The 27908-nt window shown below is 40.6% G+C and overlaps 1 protein-coding gene across 17 annotated transcripts in view; it reads left to right on the forward strand.

The window, feature by feature from the left end:
• Positions 1–27908, forward strand: part of sox6 (SRY-box transcription factor 6) — a 720990-nt gene that overhangs the window by 317391 nt on the left and 375691 nt on the right. For all 17 annotated transcript variants that reach the window (XM_068046281.1, XM_068046293.1, XM_068046282.1 and 14 more), the window contains one exon: positions 21463–21673. In XM_068046281.1, the coding sequence (XP_067902382.1) occupies positions 21463–21673 (211 nt within the window). The remainder of the gene's footprint in view (positions 1–21462; positions 21674–27908) is intronic.

Raw genomic sequence — 27908 nt, forward strand, 5'->3', positions numbered from 1 at the left:
CTTTCTATCCCTGCATCCAAGTCATTTATATAGATTGTAAATAGTTGGGGCTCGAGGACCAAACCCTGTGGCACCCCACTAGTTACATCTTGCCAACCAGAAAAAGATCCTTTGATCCCAACTCTCTGTTTTCTGTTGATTAGCCAATCCTCTATCCAAGCTAATAAATTTCCCCTAACCCCATGTGATCTTACCTTGTGCATTAACCTTTTGTGTGGCACCTTATCAAATGCCTTCTGGAAGTCCATATATTTTACATCTACAGGATCCCCATTATCCACTTTGCTTGTTACAGCTTCGAAGAACTCTAGCAAATTAGTCAAACACAATTTACCCTTCATAAAACCATGCTGACTCTGATGGATTGTGTTTTGACTTTCTAAATGTCCTGTTATTACTTCCTTAATAATGGATTAATGACAGATGTTAAACTAACTGGTCTATAGTTTCCTACTTTCTGCCTCTCTCCCTTTTTGAATAAGGGCGTTACATTAGCTTGTTTCCAATCAACTGGAACCTTTCCCGTATCCAGAGAATTTTGGAATATAGTAACCAATGGATCCACTATCTCCATTGCCACTTCCTTTAAGACCCTAGGATGTAGGCCATCAGGCCCTGGGAACTTGTCTGCCTTCAACCCCAATAGTTTGCTCAGTACTTTTTCCCTAGTGATGATGATTGTTCTAAGTTCCTCCCTTTCTATAACCTCTGCATTACCTGGTACTATTGAGATGGTACTAGTGTCCTCCACTGTGAAAACTGAAGCAAAATACTGATTTAGTGTCTCTGCTATTTCTGTGTTCCCTTTTATTAACTCCCCAGTCTCATCCTCCAATGGACCAACATTCACTTTAGCTACTGTCTTCCCTTTTATATACTTATAGAAGCTTTTGCTATCCATTTTTATATTTTGCGCTAGTTTTCTTTCATAATTTACCTTTATTCTTTTTATTACTTTTTTAGTAACGCTTTGTTGATCTTTAAAAGTTCCCCAATCTTCCAGCCTGCCACTGGTCTTCGCAATATGGTATGCCGTAGTTTTTGACTTTATGTTCTCCTTAACTTCCTTGCTTAGCCATGGATGTTTTTTCCCCCTCCGAGAATCTTTCTTCCTCTATGGAATATATTTTAGTTGGGATAAATTGAATATCTCCTTAAACATCTGCCACTGCTCGTCAACTGTCCTACCTTGTAGTCTTCCTGTCCAGTCCACTAGGGCCAAATCTGTCCTCATGCCTATATAATTACCTTTGTTTAACTCCAGAACGCTCGTGTGGGACTCCAGCTTCTCGCCCTCAAACTGAATTTGAAACTCTAGCATGCTATGATCACTTTTCCCTGGAGGATCCTTAACAATGAGGTCTATTATTAATCCCATCTCATTACACAACACCAAATCTAGAATAGCTTGCTCCCTAGTTGGTTCCACAACATATTGCTCCAAAATATCAATCTCTAATACATTCAATGAACTCTCCCTCGAGGCTACCCTTGCCAATTTGACTAATCCAGTCTATTTGCATATTAAAATCACCCATGATTATTGCTGTACCTTTCTTACAAGCCCCCAGTATTTCCTGATTTATACTGTGCCCCACTGCAGAACTACTGTTTGGGGACCTATAGATTACTCCCACCATGACTTCTTTCCCTTGCTATTTCTTATTTCTACCCAGACTGATTTTACGCCTTGATCTCCAGTGCCTATATCGTTTCTCACTACAGCACTGATCTCTTCCTTCACTAACAAAGCTATACCACCTCCTTTTCCTTCCTGTCTATTCTTCCGAAATACTGAGTACCCTTGGATATTCAATTCCCAAACCTGGTTTCCCTGCAACCATGTCTTAGTAATCACCACTAAATCATACCCATTTGTCTCTATTTCCGCTGTTAACTCATTTATTTTATTCCGAATGCTTCGAGCATTCAGATACAAAGCCTTTAAGTTCTATTATTAAATTTCCCTACTGTTGTATGAGTCCTTGGTGCAATATGACGTTCACACGTTCTGTCCCTTCCTTTTATTTTCTGGCAACAATCAGCCTCACCACTAACCTGCACTCCTACCTTCTCCTTTAACTTCCTGTTTTTCCATTCAACTGAACCCTTCCCCCCACTATTTAGTTTAAAGCCCTAACTACAGCCCTAGTTATGCAATTCGCCAGGATTTAGAGGCTTGTGACAAAGAGATGGGAGCAGGCAGACAGGAGAAGCTGTGGTGAGCCAACTAGGAGAGGTCTTTTCAGTCCAGGAGCATTCTGCTTTCTGCCCAAACTGTTTGTACAAATTCAAAAAACTCAGGTTGCCCAGCAGGTTAGTCATGTGACTAAAATAAAAACAAGAAATGCTGGAACCACTCAGCAGGTCTGGCAGCATCTGTGGAAAGAGAAGCAGAGTTAACGTTTCGGATCAGTGACCCTTCTTCGGAAGTGACAAATATTAAAAATGTCAAAGGTTATAAGCAAGTGAGCCGGGGGTGGGGCAAGAGATAACAAAGGAGAAGGTGTAGATTGGACAAGGCCACATAACTGACCAAAAGGTCATGGAGCAAAGGCAAACAATGTGTTAATGGTGTGTTGAAAGACAAAGCATTAGTACAGAAATGGTGTTCTAATGTGTATTCGGCCATCTTAGCAGTCAGCCTGGAATGCGAGCTCCCCCACCTTCAATGTCTAGTGATCAAAAGTCCATTGTGGGCTGTCTGTGTCAGGGAATGGTCCTTTGTCCTTTCCAAGCACTGTCTGTTAATATGCAAATATCTTTCCAGCCAAGGGTCCATTGTGGGTTGAATGTGTCAGGAAATGGCTACTTTGTCCTTCCAAACATTGTCTGTTAATATGCAAATGTCTTTCCAGCCAAGATCCAGCAATTCTTTAAAGCAAGTCCTTTCTTCACTTCAACAACAGTTTGAAATTTAATGTACATGTGGTGAAATTAATATGCCTCATGCTTGGCAGGTGGGGGCCTGCATGACAATTGAGATACATCAATTCCAACCCTTCTCAGCAACACCCATTTCCCTTCATCTTTTGTCTCCTGTCCATTGGTCAACTTTCTATCCATGCTGAGATATTTACTATGATACCATACATCTGATTTTTGTCCAACAAATCTCTTTGCGATATCTTGCCAAACACCTTCTGAAAATCCATATTAATAAAAAATTTTATTCATTCATCAGATGTGAATGTCCTTGACAAGGCCAGCGTTTATTGCCCATCTCTAACTGCCCTTGAGAAGGTGGTGGTGAGCCCCTTTCTTGAACTGCTGCAGTCCATGTGGTGTAGTACACCCACAGTGCTGTTAGGGAGTGAGTTCCAGGATTGTGACCCAGTGACAGTAAAGGAATGGTAATATATTTCTAAGTCAGGATGAAGGGAACTTGCAGGTGGTGGTGTTCCCATGCGCCTCCTGTCCTTGTCCTTCTAGGTGGTAGAGGTTGCGGGTTTGGAAGGAGCTGTCAAAGGAACCTTGATACGTTTCTGCAGTGAATCTTGCAGATGGTGCACTCTGCAGCCACTGAGCGCTGGTGGTGGAGGAAGTGAATGTTGAAGGTGGCGGATGGGATGCTGATCAAGTGAACTGCTATGTCCTGCATGGTGGTGAGCTTCCTGAGTGTTGTTGGAATTGCACTCATCCAGGCAAGTGGAGAGTATTCCATCACGCTCCTGACTTGTGCCTTGTAGATGGTGGAAAGGCTTTGGGGAGTCAGGTGGTGAGTTACTCACCACAGAATTCCCAACCTGCTCTTGTAGCCACAGTATTTATATGGCTGGCTCAGTTAAGTTTCTGATCAATGGTGACCCCCAGCATGCTGACAGTGGGGGATTCAGTGATGTTATAGCCATTGAACGTCAAGGGGCATGGTTAGATTTTATCTTGTTGGAGATGGTCATTTCCAGGCGCTTGCGTGGCACTAATGTTATTTGCCACTTATCAACCCAAGCTGAAAGTTGTCCAGATCTTACTGCAAGCAGGCACAGACTGCTTCAGTAACTGAGCGGTGGCAAATGGTACTGAACACTGTGCAATCATCAGCCAACATCCCCACTTCTGACCCTATGATGGAGGGAAGGTCATTGATGCAGGAGCTGAAGATGATTGGGCTTTGGATACTACCCTGATGAACTCCTGTAACGATCTACTGAATTTCTTTTATCTTTACAATTGGCCATGTCTTCTTGTGAGATTTCACTTTCTACTTTTGAGGAAGCACTTCATCTCTAATTGGTGTGCCCTCCAGTTTTTGCAGCTTATCTCTGCTTTCTGCCTTCCTTTTGCTCATCCTATTGTGTTAGCATCTCAGCTATCCTCCACACAGTGCCAATTCTTTGCTCAACTCTGGCCTCCAGTATTTCCTCAGCATTCCACCAGCACATCTGCATCAGTCCACTCAATATCTGCCCTATGCAACCTCCATTTCCCCTTTTGACATCTATGGCCAACTTGTCCTCTGTTTAGCATCTGCTCACAATATCCATTGATACTGTCTTTCTACCCCTGCAACTCATCAACTCTTCCTGCCTTTGAGATCTCCCACTGACAGATAGCAACATCACAATGATCTGGGGAAATTGCAGTAGGATTTTGCATCCCAAAATATTCCAATAATGTGGTATACAACAATAACTGGCCATGGTCGTGACAACATGAGAAACCACATCAAGCACCCACTCTGTAACATGATCGTTTGATGCACATTTAATATAGCTCCCAAAGATTGTGCTACTGAGAATTTATATATCATTTGGAGTGCTTTATTTTGAAGAGTCTCTGGTGTTATACTTTTTATTGATTGAGAAACCTGAACTGTTTTTAAAAGCCAGTTGGTTGTAGTAAGAAGGATCTATGATGAATTCCACAGATTTACAGTTTAGATGGAGAAAGGAAATTGGAAGAACTCCTTTTTTAAAGTTGGCTTAGCTTGTTGCCCCTTTATTGATATTATAGTTCACTATTCCCCAACCATAACAAAATCAAGAACTTAAATTGATAAAGAATTGATTTGTCTACTGCTTCGAGTCCTTTACCTGTCTCTGAGAGAGCTTTGCAGCTAGTTTCCATCCATTTAATAACACCTCTGCAAATTCAAACAAAGCCCAACTCGATATCATGATTACAAAGCTCAATAAATGTATTGTATCTTCAATGGCAGCTTAAGATCCTTCAAATACAATATCCTTTATAATCTGTGTTAATATCTCCTGATAAGTTTATGCAATATTCTGTCTCAGATTTGCGTTTAGACTTATTTGCAGTTGAAGGCTGGCTTTTCTTGTCTCTGATTTTCATTTTTCTCTGCCTGAGCCAGATTAATATAAATGTTCTCTGATTGCAGCCGTTTGCAAAAACAAACCACTTCAGCATTCAGGATAGGGTAACTCTGCCCGAGAGGGATTGTGTTCCCAGCTAAATCTTTGTTTGAGTTGATGAATATGAGAGATAAATATTTGATTAACAAAACTAATAGCCTTAAAACAAAGAGATTTACATTTAAGATCCAACTACTATTAGCTACTGGGGCAATATTATGATAATTGAAATAATGTGATAAGATTAAAAACACATTTTTTGGGATTTTCCAGTAACTTAGTTGGCAAATGTGCTACTAAGCCATTCGCGCAGAAGGGTGCCAGGTTCACTCCCTGATCTGTGCTCTGTTAGCTGGCCTCAGCTGGAGTCACAGTAGGGACTCTACAATTACTATTAGTTCTCTGAGGTTGGGGGAAAAGATTATCCCCTAATCACAAGCCAGTAGCATTGGCTGGAACGTACACACGTATGGATATTGGAAGTGGAAGGTGATCTACAATTTACCGTGTGACAATCTTAATGGACAATTGCTCAATGCATTCCTTTGTCTGCAATTTTAGCCCAGATATCAACTCTTTTGATATAAGTAAGTTAATATCCACCCAAACCAGCATGATGTCCTTCTGTGCCTATGCTTATGGGTGTTATCCCTCCTTGCCCTCCTCAATTACTCCATAACATTTGATACAGTTGACCATGCCATCCTCTTCCATCATCTGTCTGTTTGTTCAACCCATGCAGTTTTCTTGTGTGATTTCACTCCGACCTATTTGAACACAGCCAGCGCATCTGTAGCAATGGCTTCCCTTTCTGCCCCTGCACTGCCATTTCCAGACTCTGCCCATGGAGCCATCTGTGGCCCTTCTTTGGCTTCATTGATTTTCTGGCGCATGGTGACATTATTTGCATATAGAATTCTGTGATACACAGCTCTACCTCGATCCCACAACCAGCCTGTAACCCTTATTTACTCTTCAGTCAGGGTTTAATTTAATAGCAGGTCTGGAAACTTTCTGGTGAGATGTCCTCCCACACAGTTGAGAAAAGAAAATCAGATCAGCTAGCAAGGATTAAACTGGCAGCTAATCCTTGACCATCCAATGCCTAAAATTGGATTTAGTTTTGAATGTAATAGTGGGGCCGATAATGTTCCAGCAGGACCTCCTCCTACACATTGCTGTGGGAAATTTGGGAAAGAAAATCGGGCAGGCAATAAATTTAAATATATATAACATTAAACACCTGTAACTTTCCATCAGAAAGTCTGTGCAGGGTTCTAGGGCAGCCAATGCCTCACTTTCCTCACCTGATGAATAGCCTTTGTTGATGGAACTTCCTCCCTAAAAACCTTCACTTCTCCACTTTTCTCTGCAATAAAATCTTTCTCAAAATCGATCATTTCATCCAAGGTTTTAATCAAATCTCTTAATTTTCCTTTGGTGGCCAAGAGTCGATTCCCTTGTCAACTTATATTCTCTTTTCTTTCTCCTCTGTGTAATAACTTCAGGTATTTTTCTAAATTAATGGTGCTATGTAAATAAAACTTGTATGTTGACAGGAAAGGCATACATGTATTAAGTATTCATCAGCCTACAGTAATTTCTGTGCTGGAATCTGTTTTGTCTATAATGTCACCAAGATGGGACATCCTGCTATCACTCACTGTCTTGGTACACACATAGAGAATAGCCACTTGGGTGAAGTAATGGAAGGATTTTGGAGGTGATGGAACATTACCCAGGAGTTTTCAGGAGAAGAGAGAAGAAAACTATGTGTGAAGAAAATAAGTGAATAATTTACCTTAAAGATGCGTTGGCTAATAACTAGTGGGGCATCATTCTGGAAATTGAAATTAAGGAAAATGTTGATTAGGTTTCTTTAGGCAACATTTGAATGAGAATGATGTTTTTAATGAGAAATGAATTTTATTTTGAAGTCTCCTTCAAGAATAGAAAGTGAATTAACAGACCTGCAGGGAGTTAGTTGAATGCTGTGGTCTGGTTTCTGCCATGTGAGAGAAGACAAACACCTGGAGCAAAGCCATTGGCATCCTCCAGATCAGCCTGATATATTATGGGAAAAAAACTCTCTATAAAATAATAGGGAGAAAGCTGAAAAATCAATGAAAAGTTGTGTCCTGTTTTAACCTCCTGTGTTAAATCTGTCATTCTGTCCCTCTTTTATTATCAGCTCAGCTCTATCTGTGTACTGCAGTCCCATCACGTATCCTTATATCCCTTGGGCACAGCTGCACCATATAGAAAACAGTTTTCTGAAATCAGTTTAGGAGATTATGAATAAAAGGTGTTAAATCACCATTTGCTTGCTGTGATTTCGAATTGTTTGTAAAAGCCATTTGTTTTCCTTTACACGAAGGTACATTTTGTGAGCTTCTGCTTCCAGTGCTGTCTCATTCTAACTGAGTGTGAATCTGACAATCACGTACAGAGGTCTGCGTTACCTATTTGTGGCACTCCCAATTAATGACTAGAAAGTCAGATGTGATGTTTTTGTGGCCAGTTCTCTGATTCCCTCTTCCATAACCTTGCCTTGCAAAACTTATCCATTTATTTATTGTAACCAAATTGTTGTCAATTCTTGATTTGTCATTTTTTTCTTTTACTTTTTCCCTCTCATCACCTTCCCTGAAGGTGAACTTGCTGGGGTATGATTCATTGGTGCCAGGCACTCTCCAATACCTCAGTCCACTGGCTGTTGATCATGCATCAATCTTGACAGCAAGTGTTTGCATACCATTCAACCAAGGGGATATCACAGCCAAACCCGATCCTATCCTGATTTGATCATCTTGCATACCCACTTTCCAGCAGGGTTTGCTGGATAGCCATCAGGAGTGAGAACAAAAACAGAAAATACCAGAAATATTCAGCATCTCAGGCAGCATGTGTGAAGGGGAAAACAGCATTAACATTTCAGTTCAATGACCTTTCATCAGAACTGGCAAAGTTTAGAAATGTAATAGGTTTTGAGCAAGTGGAGGGCAGAGGGGAAGAAGAACAAAAGGGAAGTTCTGTGATAGGGTGGAGGTCAGGAGACATTAAATGACAAAAAGTTTCATGGTACAAAGCCAAGTAAAGAAAGAAAAGATGTGTCTGGATGAGGTATGAATGACAGGCTAGCAGCCATCTGAACACAAAGTAAAGGGGTTAAGAAATAAACAAGGGGGAGTGGGTGGGGGGAAAAACAAACCAGCAAAAAAAAAACACGAGATAAGGGGAAAAAAAGGATGCAAAGGTTATGATCTAAAATTATTGAACTCTATGTTGAGTCTGGAAGGCAGTAAAGTGCCCAGTTGAAAGATAAGGTGCTGTTCCTCGAGTTTACATTGCGCTTCATTGGAACACTGTGTTGAGCCAAGGACAGGTCAGTGTGTGCGAGCAAGGTGGAAAATTAAAACGACAAGCGACAGGAAGCTCGGAGTCGCACTTGCGAAGTGAATGGAGGTATTCCACTAAGCGGTCACCCAATCTGCATTTAGTCTCCCCAGTGTAGAGGAGACCACTTTGCGAGCAGCAAATACAGTATACTAAATTGAAAGAAGTACAAGTAAATTGCTGTTTCACTTGGAGGGGGGGTTTGGGGCCCTGGAAGGAGGGAAGGGAGGACGTAAAAGGGCAGGTGTTGCATTTCCTGCACTTGCATGGAAAGGTGCTGTAGGAAACGGGCGAGGTGTTGGGGGTGACTGAGCAGTGAACCAGGATGTCACGGAGGGCACAGTCCCTTCGGAATGCAGAAAGGGGAGGGGAGGAGAAGATGTGTTTGGTGGTGGCATCACGCTGGAGGTGGTGGAAATGGCAGAGGATGGATGATCTGTTGAATAAGGAGGCTGGTGGAGTGGGAACCATGGTTGATATTCCTTTCTTGTTCCATGGTTTCTTGTTTACTCATGCACTTTCAGCAGCCAGCAATTCCCAGCTTCTAAAAGGCAGATATTTCTCAATTTTGCATACAAGGTGATCCTGTTTGTTACAACAGGCACAGGTATTTTACCAAAGCTGTCTCTGACAGGAATGACTGTACCATTGTTGATTACAAAAGGAACAAACCTGAGATTTAGACACCTCTTGCGTGTGACAAGAATAAAAACAGAAAAAGTTGGAGATACTCAGTAGGTCTGGCAGCATCTATGGGGTGAGAAACAGAGTTAACGTTTCAGGTCAATGACTTTTTGTCAGAAATGGACAAAGAGATATAACAGGTTTTAAGCAACTACAGAGGCAAGGAAAGGGGTGGCTGGAGGTGGGGTGGGGGGAGGGGTGCGGCGGGGGGAGGTGTGCAGGGGGAAGAACAAATTGGAAAGTTTGTGATAGGGTGGAAGGCCGTCCCTTTTGTTCTCGTCCCCGCCCCCCTTTTCTAGTTATGACGAAAGATCATTGACCTGAAATGTTAACTCTGTTTCTCTCTCGACAGATGCTGCCAGCCCTACTGAGTATTTCCAGCAATTTCTGTTCTTATTTGATTTCCAGCATCCACAGTATTTTGTTTTCACATGTAATAGGAGTTTACTTCCATCAGTTTTCCTTATATTAATTTATATGTGTTCAATAAGTTATAGATGAGAGGAAGCTAAAGGCAGGAACAAACTTTGGCTTCAGATAAAGTGTATGAAGCACTTGCATTTTCTCTTGTGATTTACTCTAGTGTCTAAAGCTAAATCTAAAGATTGTGTTGTTAACTTGTAACTGGCTGTCCATTATGCTATATGTAGCAGTGTTAAAGCTGGGACTGAATCACCTTTCATTTGCTGTTCGTTGACAGAAGGCACCATCTCAATTGCAGTAAGATTTTGAGTAATGTAGTTTTATGTTGTGAATCTCAGTTTCACTGAAAAATTTAGGATGTTCTGCAGGAGAAGTGGCAGCTTCTTAATTTATCACATTTCTCCCAAAAGAGAGATTTGGCAGGAATGGAACTGCATTTTTCAACTGTTTTTCAAATCTAACTGCACAGAGGGAGTGGAATGTATTGTGTACTCCGAACAATATGAGATGCATTAGGGAAGTCCGTATCTAATCAAAACATATTTAGTGCTTGTTATTTGACCTCTTCATGTTAGCTATGCAAAGAATCCAGTAATAATTTTATTATTGCACCCTTGGGCCAAGATCTTGAAATTGGTTGGCTACAATAAAAGTCAGATTGCAAATAATTGCTTTTTTACTCTTGGCTACAGCAGAACTTGCAGTTTAGTGACATCGTCAAATCAGGGTCCCTGTGAATTTCATATACTAAGTGACTTACTTATACTTTGTAACCTTAGGCACTGCACTTATATGTGGAGAATGAAGTGCCAGAGAGGAAAGAGGGAGACCAACATTAGAAACAAAAAAAAAACACAATGTAGATTGCACCCCAAATTTCCAATGGGAGGTGAAGAATTGCTCTTGTCCCAATGTGTAATGATATTGTAAATTTGTTCAAAAGACAACATTTGTGATTTCATTACACATTACAAATACTGATCAATTCTTCCCTGATGGTGAGTTTCTTATCATGGCTCATTTGTCAAGGGGCAAGGCATCACCACTTTGGAGGGTAAATCATATGAATCCTTTCCTAATCTCTCACCTGCAGCCTTCGTCTATCACTATCTTTCTCTTTATTCGATATTATTAATTCTGCTATGATGACTATTGCCCTGTTGGGACTTTTTATGCTTCTGCCATGTTCTAATTTTATGATCTGCGTCAGGGAAATTATATTTTGCCAGTTGTTGATGTAAGCATGTGCAGAAGACATCAGCACATCCATTATTATGGAGTCTCTGCAGCCTGTCGAAAAATGATTGATTCATTTGTTGTATTTTGTTTGGGAATGAATGGATCAGTTGGGGCTTTGTTGGCCTTATTATAGTCTGCATCATTTCCAGTATCAGTGTGCCAAATGTACCTTGCAATTGTTCTCGCTCATTATGCCAAAGCAAAACTCTTTTGTATTTAATTGCTGATAGTAAAACTTGTCATGAAACATTCAAAGCATTTCTTTTATCTCAAAAGGACTGAATTAAGGTCGTTCAATTAAGTTATACGAAGCAATCCCTAAGCCACGTCACCAGTTGAGTTGTATTGTTACATAAATGGATTTAGATATATGTAAAGGATACACTGGTAATGACTTATTCCAGCCATACACTGGCCTACAACTAAATGAAACCTGCATATGGGAATTAGTCATATTGGTACCTCCTGAAATCATAGAATCATAGAATAGTTACAGCACAGAAGTAGGCTATTTGGCCCGTCATGTCCATGCCGACTCTACAAGAGCAACACAACTAGTCCCATTTCATCCTTAATTGTTTTTAAATTGCACGTGAACCTCTTGTTAACACTTCAGAATTATCTTTGTCAACAAAGCTTCATGCTTTCTTCATAAACATATTATTTATTTGCAAAGAAATACCTTGATCATTACAATTAATACGATCAGTGAGGGCATTGTCTTTGTTCCAACAGTAAACTCCTAGTTCCCCCTCTAGTGTCTGGATGATTACAGTACAGGGCTTTGGCTCTTCACCTGGATTTCTCATAAAAAGAGAAAATCTGTAATTTTCATACCTACTAGTTGCCAGTTAGAGAAACACATTGACAGAAGCTTGGAAGCAGAAAGCGATCTAGACGCCACTGGCCTGCATATCTGCGAAAGAAATTTGATGTATTCCAACACCACTTTTAGCAAAATGAAAAATTAATTTGCGGTAATTAACTGTCAGAAGAAACATTCAGAGAGAAACTGCCAAAAAAACAGCCTGATGGCATTTTGTGAGCCTCAAATTGACCGGTGCTGGCTCGCGATACAGTTAACATTTGAGAAGGAAAAAACGGCACTGGTGGAGGGATGAAATATGGAGAATATTGCCAGGAATAGAATATGTACAATTCCACTATCACTTTGCTTCTGGTATAACTGCAGCTTCCTTGTATCGTTATAACGCAACTCAATTATCCTCAGTGTTTAAAACATAAATACCTGGAAATTACTGTTGCTGATACTAACAGGCTAATGCTTATAACATTCCTTTGTCTGCTATTTTAGCGGAGGTGTTAACCAATTTAAGATGGAAGGGTAACACCTGCTAGTAATGTTATGTGAATCTATTAAGTGTTTGTCTGCTAATATCACTAATGGTAGCTTCTAACCTAAAATGTTAGTATTGAAAAGAGAGGGAAAGTTTAAAGGGAATGCTTTATATTCAAAGTGCACCTTTGTAAAGAAAGATAGAAATGTGCATAAATATTTTTACAACTATAAAGCATTGTTCACGACCGAGTGCTGCAGACTGGCACATTCCAAGGTCCAGGATTACGTGCTGAGGGATGCATTAAAGCTTGGGGCACCCACTGCTAAAGTTCAATGGGGAAAGGCCACTGTGTAAGGCCCTCCTGCCATAATATATTGAGGGGCTGGAAACCATATAAAGTCCCTCAGGCTGTGTGCATCGGAGAATGTTTCATGGAATGTAATGTACATTGTAAATATAACCTGTAATGGTAAGGTAGTGAGGCACCTCATGTACTGTATTGAAAGAAACTGATCTTTATTGCACTTTTTAAAATGTCCAACTTAAATTGTTTTGTAATGTATTTTTACAAATTTTATGAATAAAGTATATTTTTGGAGAGAAATAACTGGGACACAGGTGGTTCCGCACTATCAGTGATCTCAACAGAGTGGCTCTGATGGATAGAGAACCTAAATTCGGGGATTGACAATGGGGTAGTAATTCTTTTTTAAAGGCAGTTCATTCTTTTGATAATAGATAATGGGGGGAAATTTGGAGTGGATAGTTCTTCCCTTAAACTTTCCTTCCCTGTAAGAAAATTGCCATTGTTAATACTTGTGATATATACTGTCCTATGTGTAATTATGGAAAAGCCATTTCTATTTCACCAGCAAGGATTATCTCATGCAATTCACATATGATTTAATATGAATTAAGAGGCCATTTCCAGCATTAAAATATAATTAAGTATTTCAACATTTTATTCTTTATTAGAACAATGGAATGATTAAGTTGGCATACCTTGATCTAACAACATTGGAATTTTTCCCCTGGCAGTGTACTTTCAACACATGGGTGATTGTATTACCTTTCATGCATACAGTTAAGTAGTTATAGCCCAGTGGTACATTACAGCATATAATGGCTTCAATTGTTCTGGCACCGGTGTTAAAATATTTTTCCTAATGTACCAACCATTTCCATTGTGACTGAGTATTCTCTTCAGCCATAATATTGACTGAGTTTTAAAATGCTGACCTAAGATAATGCATTGTTAAACACTTGAGATCACTTCTAAAATGTAAAGAGCATTATTTCAGCAACTTCCACTAGAGACTGTAGCAATGGGAATTTATGACTTTTCCTCATTTCATGATGTATTACTGTCTAGTGAGTGCATACAGAATGTATTGGAAATTATTGATCATGAATGCTAATTTGAGACATTCTGACATCAGCTCATGATGCAGAATAATTCAGCTTATATATATAGGATTTATTTATAGAAGGATAGAATTGGAAAGTAGAGGAGTTATGCTAACCTTGTATTAGATCTTGGTTAGGACACACTTGGAGTACTATGTATAGTTCTAGTCACTATGTTATATAAAGGATATAGAGACATTGGAGAGGATGCAAAAAAGATTTGCAAGGATGATGCAAGAATGGCAAGGTATCAGGAAAGGATGAACATGCTGAGTCTCTTTACTCCTGAAAAGGGAAGACTGAGGGGTGACCGAATAGACGTCTTTAAAATTATGAAAGGATTTGATAGAATAGACAGAGAGAGTGTTTCCATTTGTGGGGAACAGAAAAACCAGAGGCCATTGATATGATAGTCATTACGAAATCAAATAGGGAATTCAGAAGAAATGTCTTTACCCAGAGAGTGATGAGAGAACGTGAAACTTGATACCACAGGGAGTAGCTGAAGCAAGTAGTATAGATGCATTTATAGGGAAGCTAGATAAGCATATGATGAAGAAGGGAATAGAGGGTTGTACTTATAGAGTTAGGTGAGAAAGGATGGGAGGAGGCTCAAGTGAAGCATGAACACCAGCATGGAGTGGTTGGCCTGAATAGCCTGTTTCTTTGCTGTATATTCTCTGTACTTCTATGTAATACCTCTTAACTTGGATGTATATAGTTTACCCCTGCAGGTTGAATTTTCCACTGTTTGCTAATAGTAGTACAAAAAAGTAGATATCAGTATAAAATTAGAACAGAGGAAAGTCATGGATGTTCCTACAAAATCTGGGAATGTTTTATTTTCATATGAATTTTTTGTGCAATTACCTATATTTTTACCATCATGAGTCAGTTCAACAAGTATTAGGACAATCTTTCCAGTAACGTTGGAAGTCAAGGCAATTTTATTGTGACAGTAATCATTGGGTTGATGTCCTCATTGTGACATTGGAGATTAACACCACTTCATTGTGGCAAAGCTCAGAGGGCAGACATATACATTGTGACGTTGGAATCAGCAACATTTGATGGTTGCCCCCTCGGAGTTATTGGCTTCTGTTCTGTTGACTTTACATGCTACTTATGGGAAACTTTGCGAGTAATTTTTCTGATGATTGACTGTGTGTTGTCAATCATCTGAACTTCTAGATGCTATTCATTGGATAAAACATGGCATCAGTCACGGCAGAGGCCATTACGACTATATGAGTATTAAGAGTGAATTTGGAGATGCTGTACTGCAAAGATGCCATTCCTTGGATAAAATGTCTCAACTGCCTGGTCTCTTACGTGCATTTCTAAATACTGAAGATGTCACGGCGCCTATTGTAAATAACAATGAATGTAACTGCAGTTCTCTGAGTTAAATCCCAGATAAACTCCTTTCTGTTGACTTCTAACCAGTGACTGAAGAGTACCCTGAATGTTATTATTTGGATGTGTACTTCATATTGCAACTCCATGCTTTACGCAAGAGATTAAATAATGATAGGAGTTGGTAATTGCGTAATATGTCTCTTCAAAGGCTTGTTGACTGGGCAAACCTATTTGTAAACTGTACTTCTCTACGGGGGCAATGAGTCAGGTATACATGTTGATTAACAACTCATGTCTGTGAATGTGTGTGGTGGTGTGGGTTGCTTTTCTGACTGTCTGCCAATAGATTTGAAAAACAGTCCTTGACTATGAGCACACAAATACAAGTATATTTTTTCCCTGTTGGTGTTCGCTTCATAATGCAAAGCAGCAATAAAAGCCTCACACGTCACTTGACTAGAGAAAACAATACCTTCGTTTTCTCAATACTGAGACTGAGGGAGGGGCTATATCGTTTGGGTGCACTGGTGAAAGAATCTCCTGACTAGGATGTGCACTATGTGTAACATGAATCGTGCAGCAAGTCAGCCAGCATTCACTTTAGGCTTACTGCATTCCTGCATATTTATAAAGATTATCTGTCTTGGTTTACAGCCTACCCCTCTCCTCCTTTCTTTAATTGGTCTTCTCAATGTTCAGTTTTTTTATAAGTCAATTCAAGCTCTTAAAGGCCCAGCAACAAGAGGCTGGACATTTGAGGTGTTTGTGGAATCTGTGTATCTACCTACTAATGTTGGATCACTTGCAACAAATGATTTTTAGGCACTGCAATGCTTGGAAGGAACAATGGTATTGTTTCATAATAACATTTTTGCATTAGGTAGTTCATCAGTGACATCTTTTGCTTTGCCTGGAACAAAATCATGCTGAGGCTGAGTGTAGCCAACTTGCTTTGGGTATGTAATGGCACAAAATTCTCGATGGTATGAAGTTGAACTGTATGAATTGCATCTGCTTGTCATGTGCTCCATTCTCAAAATGCTACACAGATGTGAAATAGGATTTATCTGGCAAAAGTTAGCCAGCAGCAGCACAAACTAATATCTAGGTTTATGGCATTCTGGTCTAAATATAGGTTTATGCTGGTGGAGGGGCACAAACCCCAGAGATTTTGTCAATGCATCACAGTCATCTAACCGAGCAATAACTATCATGCTTCATGATGTAATTAATACTCTTTAATTAAAATATTTAAAATAAAGGTAATTAAAAGATGTGTCTCTGGTTAGAAATTATCCCAAGATGTCTGTACTTGTTTGTACTTTGAGGGCCTATGTAACATCTCTGTGGTTGCAAATGATAGGACTGTTCAGTAGTAGAAGAGAAACCCACACCAATCTGGGCAGAAATAAGCTCTTTCTAATTAACTAAGTAATATTACACATGTGGGAGCGCACTGCTTTGAGTTTAAGAAGCACTTGTTTGTATTGAGCAAGAGCTAGCAGATCGCAAGTGCAATTAAAGCTAAGAAAACTGTGCTGCAATTGTCTTTGTGTTTATATCACCAAATGGAGTAAGATTAAAATTTCCCCTATTTATGCTGCACAGTAATTGGATGAGGTTTGTTTCAAATATGGTGAAGATCGGCAGAATAAATGAGCTTCTCTGTTTAGATGAATGGTTGACTTCAGACTTTTGAGTATGAAGTTTTAGCATTTGTTTTCAAAGATGTCTTGATTGTACTGTATAAAACATTAAAGGGTAATTCTTATGTAAGGGGTACAAGTAATTTCAAAAAGATTTTCAGAAGGCTTTCAAGAATGTCCTACTCAAGAGGTTAGTGAGCAAAATTAGAGCACATAGGATTGGGGGTAATATACTGACATGGATTGAGAATTGGTTAACGGACAGAAAACAGAGAGTAGGAATAAACAGGTCATTTTTGGATTGACAGGCTGTTACTAGTGGGGTGCCGCAAGAATCAATGCTAGGGCCTCAGCTATTTACAATCTATGTTCTTGACTTAGATGAGGGAACTGTGTGTAACGCATCCAATTTGCTGATGATACAAACTTAGCTGGGAAAGTAAGCTGTGACGAGGAGGTAAGGGGGCTGCAAAAAGATTTAGACAGGTTAAGTGATTGGGCAAAAATGTGGCAGATGGAAAATATTGTGCGGAAAAGTGTGAAGTTATCCACTTTGGTAAGAAAAAAGAAAAGCAGAATATTTTTTAAATGGTGAGAAACTGGGAAATGTTGGTATTCAGAGGGACCTGAGTGTACTTATACACAAAACACAGAAAGTTAACATGTAGTTTCAGCAAGCAATTAGGAAAGCAAATGATATGTGGGATTGGAGTATAAGAGTAAAGATATCTGACTGGAATTATATAGGATGAGACCACACCTGGAGTACTGTTTCCAGTTCTAGTCTCCTTACCTAACGAACGAGATACTTGCCTTAGAGGGAGTGCTGCATAGGTTTACTAGACTGATTCCTGGGATGAGGTGATTGCCCTATGAGGAGCGATTGAGTAGACTAGCCCTATATTCTTTGGAGTTGAGAAGAATGGAAGGTAATGTATTTGAAACGTATAAAATTCTTAAGGGGCTTTTCAAGGTAGATGCTGGGAGGATGTTTCCCCTTGCTGGAGAATCTAGAACTGTGAATCACAATCTCAGAATAACGGGTCAGCTATTTAGGATTGAGAGGAGGAGAAATATCTTCACTGAGAGTTGTGAATTTTTGGAACCCTTTATCCTAGAGAGCTATGGATACTCAGTTGCTAAGTAATATTCAAGAGAGGAATCGATGAAATTTTCAATACCAAGGGAATAGTGTGGGAAAGTGGAATTGAGGTAGAAAATCAACCATGAACTTATTGGACTGGATTTTGTGCAGGAGGCGGGGTTCCCGGTGCCAGGCTGCAAAGGTGGGGGGAACCCTGCCACTGCATTTTTTCAGACACACACCTGGAGCAATCCTCCGGTGTTTTGCGGTCAACCTTTAAGGAGGCGGGATCCCCGTCCCTTTAAAGACTTAATCAGGACCGGGATCCTGCCCCCAAAAGCTGCCGGCCAATCACAAGCCCAGCAGCTCAGCATTTTCGGCAGCGTCACTGGGAGCCGTGGCCACTGCCGGTACTGCAGAGGCCTCGGATCCAGGCCTAGTGCTGGAACCCTGGAGAACAGGTAGGTGAGGTAGAGTCGCTGGTACCAGTCTTGAAGGCGCCAGCAAGTGGGGGGGGGCGTTTGGTCCAGGGGGAGGGTGTCCCGGGGAGTACATTTGTTCCCGGTGGGAGTCCTCCTGGGCCACAAATTGCCCACGACGGAGGGACCCCTCCCAAGCCCGCCAGATGGCGCCTCACTTTCCAAGGCATCCTCCACCTGCGGCGGAGGTCCCCCCGCTGCTAGTAAGATCCCAGCAGTGCAGGAAGAGGCCCTTATTTGGGCCTCTGGGCGGGAAGGTCATTCTTGGCCTATCCCACCCTCGAGAGAATCGGAACCGGGATTCCAGCTGTCGGGTTCCGTGGCAGGCGATTCTGCCATGATTCTCTGGTTCCCCCCCACCACCTGCCACGAAACCTGCCGTCAGGATGAGAACAATATCCAGCCTACTGAATGGTGGAGCAGTTACGAAGGGCCATTTAGCATATTCCTGCTCCTATTCCTTATTTTCTTATATTTGAAGTACTTTATAGCCAATGAATGTTATAATGTAGGAACACAGCAGTCAATTTGCACACAACAAGCTCCCTTAAACAGAAATGTGGCAATGACCAGATAATTTGTTGGTTGGTGATGTTGGTTGAATGAACAATATTGGCCAGGACACCATGGAAAACTCCCCCTGCTCCTTTTTGAAAAGTGTCATGCGATCTTTCACTTTCACCTGAGAGAGCAGATGGGGCCTCAGTTTAATGTACCATCTGAAAGATGGCTCTTCTGGCAGTGCAGCACTCCCTTTGTATTGCACTGAAGTGTTAGCCTAGATTTTTTGCTTAAGTCTCTGGAGAGGAACTTGAACCCACAACCTACTGACTCGGAGGCGAGAGTGCTACAATTTCCTCCCTCATGTCTCTTATTGGCTCAGTTTATTCAACCAGCTCCTGGCTATAATGCACAATTTTATGTTAACTGGCTGCTCTACATATGTCAGCAGGCAAACACACAGTGAGAACAGATGCATTCTGCTAACACCATCGCCAGGTCTCTTCAGGGAGTGTGCCTGCAGGGTACAATGAAGTTCTGCATAGTTCCTATCTCAATAGGCCTCAAAAAACAACCAACCAACAAAATATATCCAGAATCAATAGTTAGGGATTTTATTTTGAGTATTAGTCCCGTCTGTTTTGTAATACTTTAAATTGTTCTGTAACTCACTGCCATTCTTAAAACACCCTTCATACAGTGGAACTTGGTGGCACTTGCTACTTCTTGTGTTACTTCTCCTAACCTCACATGAAAGTTGCAACATTTGGCTTGGTCTTAGTGTCAAAGAATACTGTGCCTTCAATCTTTGTGTCGGTATACCAGCAGAAACCTACGTATAGGTTTCGGTTCTCACTTTGGCAAGGCGGTGGGTGGGTTGGGGGGGGTGTTGGAAGAGGGGCAATGCTGAAAAAGTTGTTAATTTCGGACAAAATATCAGAACTGTAGAAATTCACCCTTCATATTTTATCTAAAAGAAGATCTTCTTATAGCTTGTCACAGAAAAAGCTTGTTCCTGTTGCTTGCCAATATTGCTTCTTCTTACATCCCCTGCCCCAGTACCAATTTCACAACACTTTTATGGCATTAAGGTAATGAGAATCACACTAATTTTATTTCAAGTTCCACAAGACACTTGTGAAGGTTTTAAGGATGAAACCATCAGCATTGCATACCCCTGAGAATGTTACTGACATTTACATATGATGTCATTATAAAAAGATCTTGCTTTCAGCATAGCCAGCCTTCATTACAGAGTGATTATGAATGGAGCAATTTGGAGATGAAATCCTCCCCCCAAGCAGCATTTGTGTGATAAGGTGGCTTGAAGTAACAATAAATTTGCCCGCGTTATTGATCTGTTCACCACGCTAAGTTTGCATGCAATTTGTTTGAAGATTTTTAAAACTTATTACATGTGTAGAGAGGCAGAAGGACACATTGACTGCAGCATTTCCAGCCCATTGTTAGATCTAGAACTCTGAAGCTGGACATCCTTCAGATCCTCATGGCAAAATTTCAGGAGTTCATATTCAACCAGCCCGTACTTGCAAAACTCAGGGAACAATGTCTAACATTAGATGTGATTCCGCGATTGAACAGCACTTACTGAACAATCCCGAGTGTGCTAAGAATTACACTAACAACCAATTTAAGATGATCAGTCGGGCTCGCAATGTGGCTCACTTATGCTTTCTAGAAGCTACATAGATTCATACGCAGGGACCTGTCTTCTGCAGGCAAATGGAATATGTCCAGGCATTGACCCTTTTTAAAAATTAAACAAAGCATAGGGGACAACAGTTCCCTGGTGCATTCTTCATGGCAACGCCTCAACCAATCAGAGTTGACTTTCCAACCAATCAACACCCTTTTCTCATGCAGTATAAATTGTTGATCCCTTTGAAATTTGACCTTCTTGCGTCTGTCCTGATGAGCGCAAGACAAAAAGCTTCTACAGCATGTCTCTATTTTCAGCAATGCTTAATCCAATGTTGGTGTTTCAAGGATTAAAAGTGGAAAGACATTGCTCGTGTGATGACGTTCTGCCCCTAGATACCTTTGATGTCATTTGTAAATGTAATAATTGATAGATTTTATTAGATAGGCTCGTGAAATCTACTGCAGATTGTTGATGCTATACTAATTTTTAGCTTTATTATAATAATTGACAGCCTGTTCAATTTGATGTTTCTCCGGTGTCTAATTGGTAAGCATTTATTACTTCACCTAACAGCACTGGTTTTGTTACAAAACCAATCAAACCAGACACCACATTGCTTGACTTGGTAGCTATGATAAGGATTAGACTCCAGACTAAAAGACCTGAGTTGCATTCCAGTCTCAACTGATGTCTGGACTGATGTGTTTCCAAGAGCTTTCCTGTTAGATCCCCTTTGAATACTATGTAAGCAAGTAAAGAATGGCACTGTTGGTGTCTTTGGAGGTATACTTTCAGTGAACCATTTGGCCCTCCAAGTTGAGGGTAGTGGCAAGGGAAGGGGATGAAGAAAATAGGGCATTGGGGAAATAAAATGTTGTAAAATAACTTGATAGAAGATCCTTTGGCTATTCTGATTCAATGCTGAGTGTGACTGTCAATATGTCCTTTTTCTGTCTTTTTAATAGGATTCTGACAACAACAAAGTATGTTCCCTATACTCCTTCCGCAATGCAACTACCTCACCACACAAGCCAGATGAAGGGGCCCGCGAACGCAGCGACATGATGACTGGTGTAGCTTTTGGAACACCTGAGCGCCGCAAAGGAAGCTTAGCCGACGTGGTGGACACACTGAAACAGAAGAAGCTTGAAGAAATGACAAAAACTGAACAAGACGGTATGCTTGGGTTACATTTTCCTCTTAAGTTCCACACGTGGTTAACAAAAATCAGTTGGGTAGGCAGCCAAAACAAAGTTGTAGAATTGGCAGTTGTTAAATAAATTGTCTGATGATCACTATGACAGCAACACTTTTAGGTCCATTGGAGAGTTTATCTAGTATAAAGCCTGGCTCGGGTATAAAATTAAAACCTGACCCGATTACAGCCAACCCGAACCCAACCCGACCCTGAGCCCTTTAATTTTTTCGCACCTGACCTGACACGAATCTCCTTCATCTGTCCTGGCAGCAGGCTATTCCTGCAGCTGGAGTTGTGGGGAATCATGGGTAAACCTGATCCCATGAATTCCCGGAAGCAGTGTCCAGCCCGACCCGACTCGAGCCCAAATGCTGGACTCAGAATTTCGACACCACCCGCCCCCGAACCTGACACATGTTTTGTTACATAGTAGGGTTCAGTTCGGGTAGCCAGTCTCTAATCTAGTATCTCTTTCTTTGGTATCCTAAAATTGTGCAATGCAATCGACTATCCAAAGTCAAAACTCTTCAGAGTTCTTCTCCTCTTGTACCTAATTTGTAAAACGTACTTCTTTTTCTTTATTTTAAGGGGTGGTATCAGGATAATAAGACCCATCTTATTTGTGGTTTGCATTTATGTGTCAGTAAGAGAGAGAGAGAGATGTTGCACTGCATCATTCACCTTTTAAGTCTGTCTTTGATAAGAGGGCTTCACTCATTACACACTCAAACAAAAAGAAACAACAAGGACTAGCTGAGTTAGAATATGAGAAGCTTAAGCAAAACCCTTGCCCAGCATAGAGATAAATGGAAGCAAAATACTGCGGATACTGGAAATCTGAAACAAAAACAAGAAATGCCGGATTCACTCAGCAGGTCTGGCAGCATCTGTGGAAAGAGAAGCAGAGTTAACGTTTCGGGTCAGTGACCCTTCTTCGGAACAGTTCCGAAGAAGGGTCACTTGACCCGAAACATTAACTCTGCTTCTCTTTCCACAGATGCTGCCAGACCTGCTGAGTGAATCCGGCATTTCTTGTGTTGTGATAGAGATAAATGGGTTCCTCATTGAAAATGTACTTTTGGACGTTGGTTATAAGACAGAATACCTGAAATGAGACATTTTGAAAATGCTGAGTCATTATTGAAGGCAGGACAAGCTGAGATGCATATTTACTTAATAGTTGTCCTTTCCAACCTCCACATGAAAGACCTCTTATTAGATTATAATTCTAGCCTTCTTTTCTTGGAGATTAAAAGAGACGTTTTATTGTTCTATTGAATGTCTAAGTAAAAAATCCTACACATTGATTGACAACAAAAATATTTTGCTATAAAAATATGGTGCATACTTTTTCGGTGAGTGTCTTATGATGAAAGGAACTGTGACCATCCGGTCTGGTAAAGAACAATGAATATCTTTAATTAAAGATCTCTATGCATGCTTTTTCTGCTCAGATATGCAACTTGTTATTTATAAATGCATGTACATGTAAATGTTACCACCACTGATGCTTCAGAGCAAATGAGGTATACAATGTATTTTTTTTTAAATTTCAAAGTTTTGAATGGATTTTAAGTTGAGTGAAGTGAGTGCAGGAGAGCTTGCCATTTTACCCAATGTCAGCTGAAAGTACTCCCAGATCAAGTGCAGAGTAAAAGTCCCTCTACACAGCCCAACAATCCACCTCAGCCCCAACATCAGATTAGCATTTCCTACACCACTGGTGTGACACGGCATACCATTAAGCTTCTAAGATTGATTCAGTATTAGACCAGAATGTTGTGAACTTGCAATGCTAGGGACTAGGTTGAAACATTCCGGACTTATTTCACATAGGACACTTAGAACTGATAGTTCACCAATCTGGCCAGGTCTATGGATAAACAGGCCGCACAAAGTCCCGGGACATCAGCAAGCTCCTCGGTAGACTTCATGAATCAGTGATATGTCTATGAGTCAGAATTCCAGACCAGCTCAAATTGTCTGAAACTACCCATCACTTTCAACAAAGTACACAAGGTCATCAACCAACAATAACAAAGAGGTTCCTGCAGAATTGAAGGATACATTTGTTGCCACACAGTATAAATCGAATAGAGACTATTCTGAATGTGGAAACCAGTGTGAAAGCTTGTTCCTGCTTATTGTTGGAAGGCTTTTGCCAGCACAAGTGTCTCAGACAATGCTCTTCTTGGGATCCAGTGCAGATTTTGTTCCAAGAGAAATATTAGGCATCATTTTCATTGCAAGCTAATTTCAGGAGAAATGTGAAAGGAAAAGGAAGGGCCTATCTGTGGTCTTCATCTACCTGACACAGCCTTTGGTACCAACAGCAGATTGGGACTGAAAAGGCTGCGAGCCAAGTTTGGCTGACAGGTTTATAGATGTGATTTAGTAGTTGTATAATGGGATGCCTGATTATCATCAGCAGTGGATTCAAACAAGGATATGTTTTGTTCCTCATTTCTTTGGCCTCATCATCTCTGTCCATGCTGAAGGAAGCCATGCCAAACACCTCGGGGGAAGTGTATATCGAATTGGAATAGATAGAAAACTGGTCAACTTAAGCAGACCAAGTAAAGGCCAAAATTAAAGAGCCCATTTTTCAGAAGATTTGTTTGCAGATGACTGTGACCCACATGCAGATTGTTGCTCCCCTCAATATATATAACCTGTACTTGGAAACATGGTATCAAAATTTGCAAACAGTGCAAAAATAGGGGACATGGTTAACTGTGAAGAGACTGAAAGCACCTTCAGGAGAACATTGGCAGGTTAGTAGACTGGGCCGAAGGATAATTCTATGAAACTTAATGCTGAGAAATGCGAGGTATCCATTTTGAGAAGAAGAATAAAAAGAGGCTATGAAGACTAATTGTAAAACTTTTTTTTTAAATGTAGAGAAGTGAAGAGACTGGGGTTTCTGATACATAAGTTTTTTAAACTGGGAGGATAACAACAACGTGCATTTATATAGCACCTTTAACATGTAAAACATTCTAAGGCGCTTCACAGGAGTGTTATCAAACAAGATTTGACACCAAGCCATGGAAGGAAATAGTAGCACAAGTGACCAAAAGTTTGGGTCAAAGAGATTTTAATCAGTGTCTTAAAGGAAGGGAGAGAGAGCTAGGGAGGCAATGAGGCTTAGGGAAGAAATTCCAAAGCCTAGGGCCAGGCAGCTGAAGGCACAGCTACCAATAGTGGAATGATTAAAATTTGAGATGCTCAGAATTCGAGGAGTGTAAAGATCACCGAAGGTTGTAGGAATAGAAGAGGTTACTGAGATAGGGAAGGACGAGACCAGGAAGTGTTGAAAATTTTAAAATCAGGTGTTACCAGACCAGAAACTAATGTAGATCAGCGAGAACAAGGGTGATAGGGGAACAGCATTTGTTGTGAGTTAGGATATGAACAGCAGACTTTTGGATGAGTTCAAGTTTCTGGATGGTGGAAGATGGGAGTCTGGCCAAAAGAGCAAATTCATAAAATTATAAGAAATGAATATGGGATCCTAGGGTCCATAAAATGCAAAAAATCAAAGAAGAAATACTAAATCTATTCAAACCATTGGTTAGGCTGCAATTAAAATACCAGTCTTGGGCACCCTACTTTATATAGGATTTCAAGGCCATGGGGAGCGGAAAGGAAATTTGCCAAGATGATAACAGGGATGAGATCCTTAAATTAGGAGGAGGGACCAGAGAAACAGGCTCTTTTCACCAAAAGGAGAAGGTAGAGAGTGGAATTGATAGAGGTGTTCAAAACTATGAGGAGTTTGATACGATAAATTAGGTAAAACTATTTCCTCTGGTAGTTGAATTAGTAAGCTGAGGTCACACATTTAACTCCATCACCAAAAGAGCAAATAGAGAGGTTAGAAGAATTTTTTTACACAGAGGGTTGACAGGACATGACATGCCCTACCAGATACTGTGGTGAAAATGGAATCACAATAACTTTTAAATGTGAAAGGATAAATATTTTAAAAATAAGATTTAAAAAACGGTATGGGAAAAAGCAGAGGAATAAGGCTAACGGCATAGCTCTTTCAGAGAGCCAGCACAACTGTAACTACTTACAATGCCTCCTTCTGTGCTGTAAATCTTTTAAACGTTCAACCCAAAATGAATCATTTTTCGCATGCAGCCAAAAACTATAATATCCATAGGTCCAAAGAAGATTGAGGCTATATCTAGTGCATAACCAACATTGTTCATTGAAGAAACACAGCTGGGTTCAGTCCAACAGTTTACCTCCCTGGGCAGAATACTATCACCAGATGCACATCTCGAAGAAATGTTTCATCAAGCAAAGAAGATCTGCTCTACTTTGGTTATTGGAAGAAAAATGTATGGGATCATCATGAATTGAAAATCCAGATTCACGATGAATGTTTAAAACAATGGCACCTCTTTTCAGTAGCTATTCAATAGACATTTATTAACACACCATTTAAAGATTTTGAAAACTTCAACCTTCACTATGATAAGCAAACTGACACAGCAAAGTTGCAACTTTGAGATCCTGACTCATGGTTACGTGGCAGGGCAAGGCCATGTTGATCAAGGCTCAGCTGAGATGGCTTGACAGTGCCAGGTGACATGCTGCCCAAGACTATCCTTAATTCTTTAGCTGAAAGAGGGCAAACTCTACCATAGAAGACAGTTCATGCATTGTAAGGACACATTGGAAAGGAATCTTAAATAAGGAAGCTATGGAATCCTGTGAACAGTCTTTTACATACCAAGTCAGGTGCTAGAATTCTATTTACCAAGGCAGGTGAGAGACAGTAGAGTGTTATACAGTGAATGGCGGGGCCCTGGGGAGTGTTGTTGAGCAGCGAGACCTTGGGGTGCAAGTACATAATTCCCTGAAAGTGGCAACACAGGTAGACAGGGTGGTGAAGAAGGCATATGGCATGCTTGCCGTCATTGGCAGAGGCATTGAGTACAAGAGTTGCGACGTCATGTTACAGTTGTACATAACATTGGTTAGGCCGCATTTGGAGTACTGTGTGCAGTTCTGGTCGTCACACTACAGGAAAGATGTGATTAAGCTAGAGAGGGTGCAGAAAAGATTCACAAGGATGTTGCCTGGTTTGGAGGGCTTGAGTTATAAAGAGAGATTGGATAGGCTGGGTCTGTTTTCCCTGGAGCGAAGGAGGCTGAGGGGGGACATGATAGAGGTATATAAAATGATGAGAGGCATAGATAGGGTAGATAGCCAGAGTCTGTTTCCCATGGTAGGGGTGACTAAAACTAGAGAGCATTGATTTAAGGTGAGAGGGAGGAGGTTTAAAGGGGATCAAAGGGGTAAATTTTTCACACAAAGAATAGTGGGTATCTGGAATGAGCTGCCTGAGGAGGTGGTGGAGGCAGGAACAGTAGCAACATTTAAGAGGTATCTGGACAGGTACTTGAATGAGCAAGGCATAGAGGGATATGGAATTAATGCAGGCAGGTGGGATTAGTATAGATAGGCATTATGGTCGGCATGGACGCGGTGGGCTGAAGGGCCTGTTTCTATGCTGTACGACTCTATTACTCTAGTGGTAATCTGGAATGAAAATTAGGCGGACTCTATAAAAGTTATGCTATTTGCCCTGTCCGATTACAGTTCGGATGGTGAAGACGAAAATCTACCCAAGTGTGTTGAAGCTCCACAGGAGAAAGTGAAACTGTCCATCAGACTATAGCAATCATTTCTGTAGTCGCCTGTACTAAAGAGTGGCTGCATCAGTGTATCATGTATCAGAATAGTGTGCGATTCTAAAGGTCATGAGAGGATGCACACCACCTCAATGCTCTAAGGTTTACTTGATCAAGGTGGTAGCAACATCCAAAAGACAACTGACAATGCTAATGTATATAGTTTTAGTTTATTCAGAAGGGTATGGGTTTACATTAAATGGACAATCCTTACGTAGTGTCACCCCATTTAACTTCACTTCCTGTGTATGCTCACCTTGTTATAGTATCCTGATTCTTATTATTAGCTACTCCAGTTTTTAAAATTTCTTCGCACCATTTCACAATGTTTAAATTCCCCCATGTCACAAATGATTCTCCCAAAAGAGCAGACCAGAAGATATGCTTAAAGATCTCTGCTAATGCCACTCTTGAGCAAACAGGCTATTATGACTGTTTTCCCACTGCTTGGTTCCTCATTTCTGATGGCACTGACAAGACCAGAAAATTTACTGTGTCGGAG

This window comes from Heterodontus francisci, chromosome 14 (genome assembly GCF_036365525.1).
Source record: "Heterodontus francisci isolate sHetFra1 chromosome 14, sHetFra1.hap1, whole genome shotgun sequence".
In the NCBI taxonomy this organism is placed as follows: domain Eukaryota; kingdom Metazoa; phylum Chordata; class Chondrichthyes; order Heterodontiformes; family Heterodontidae; genus Heterodontus; species Heterodontus francisci.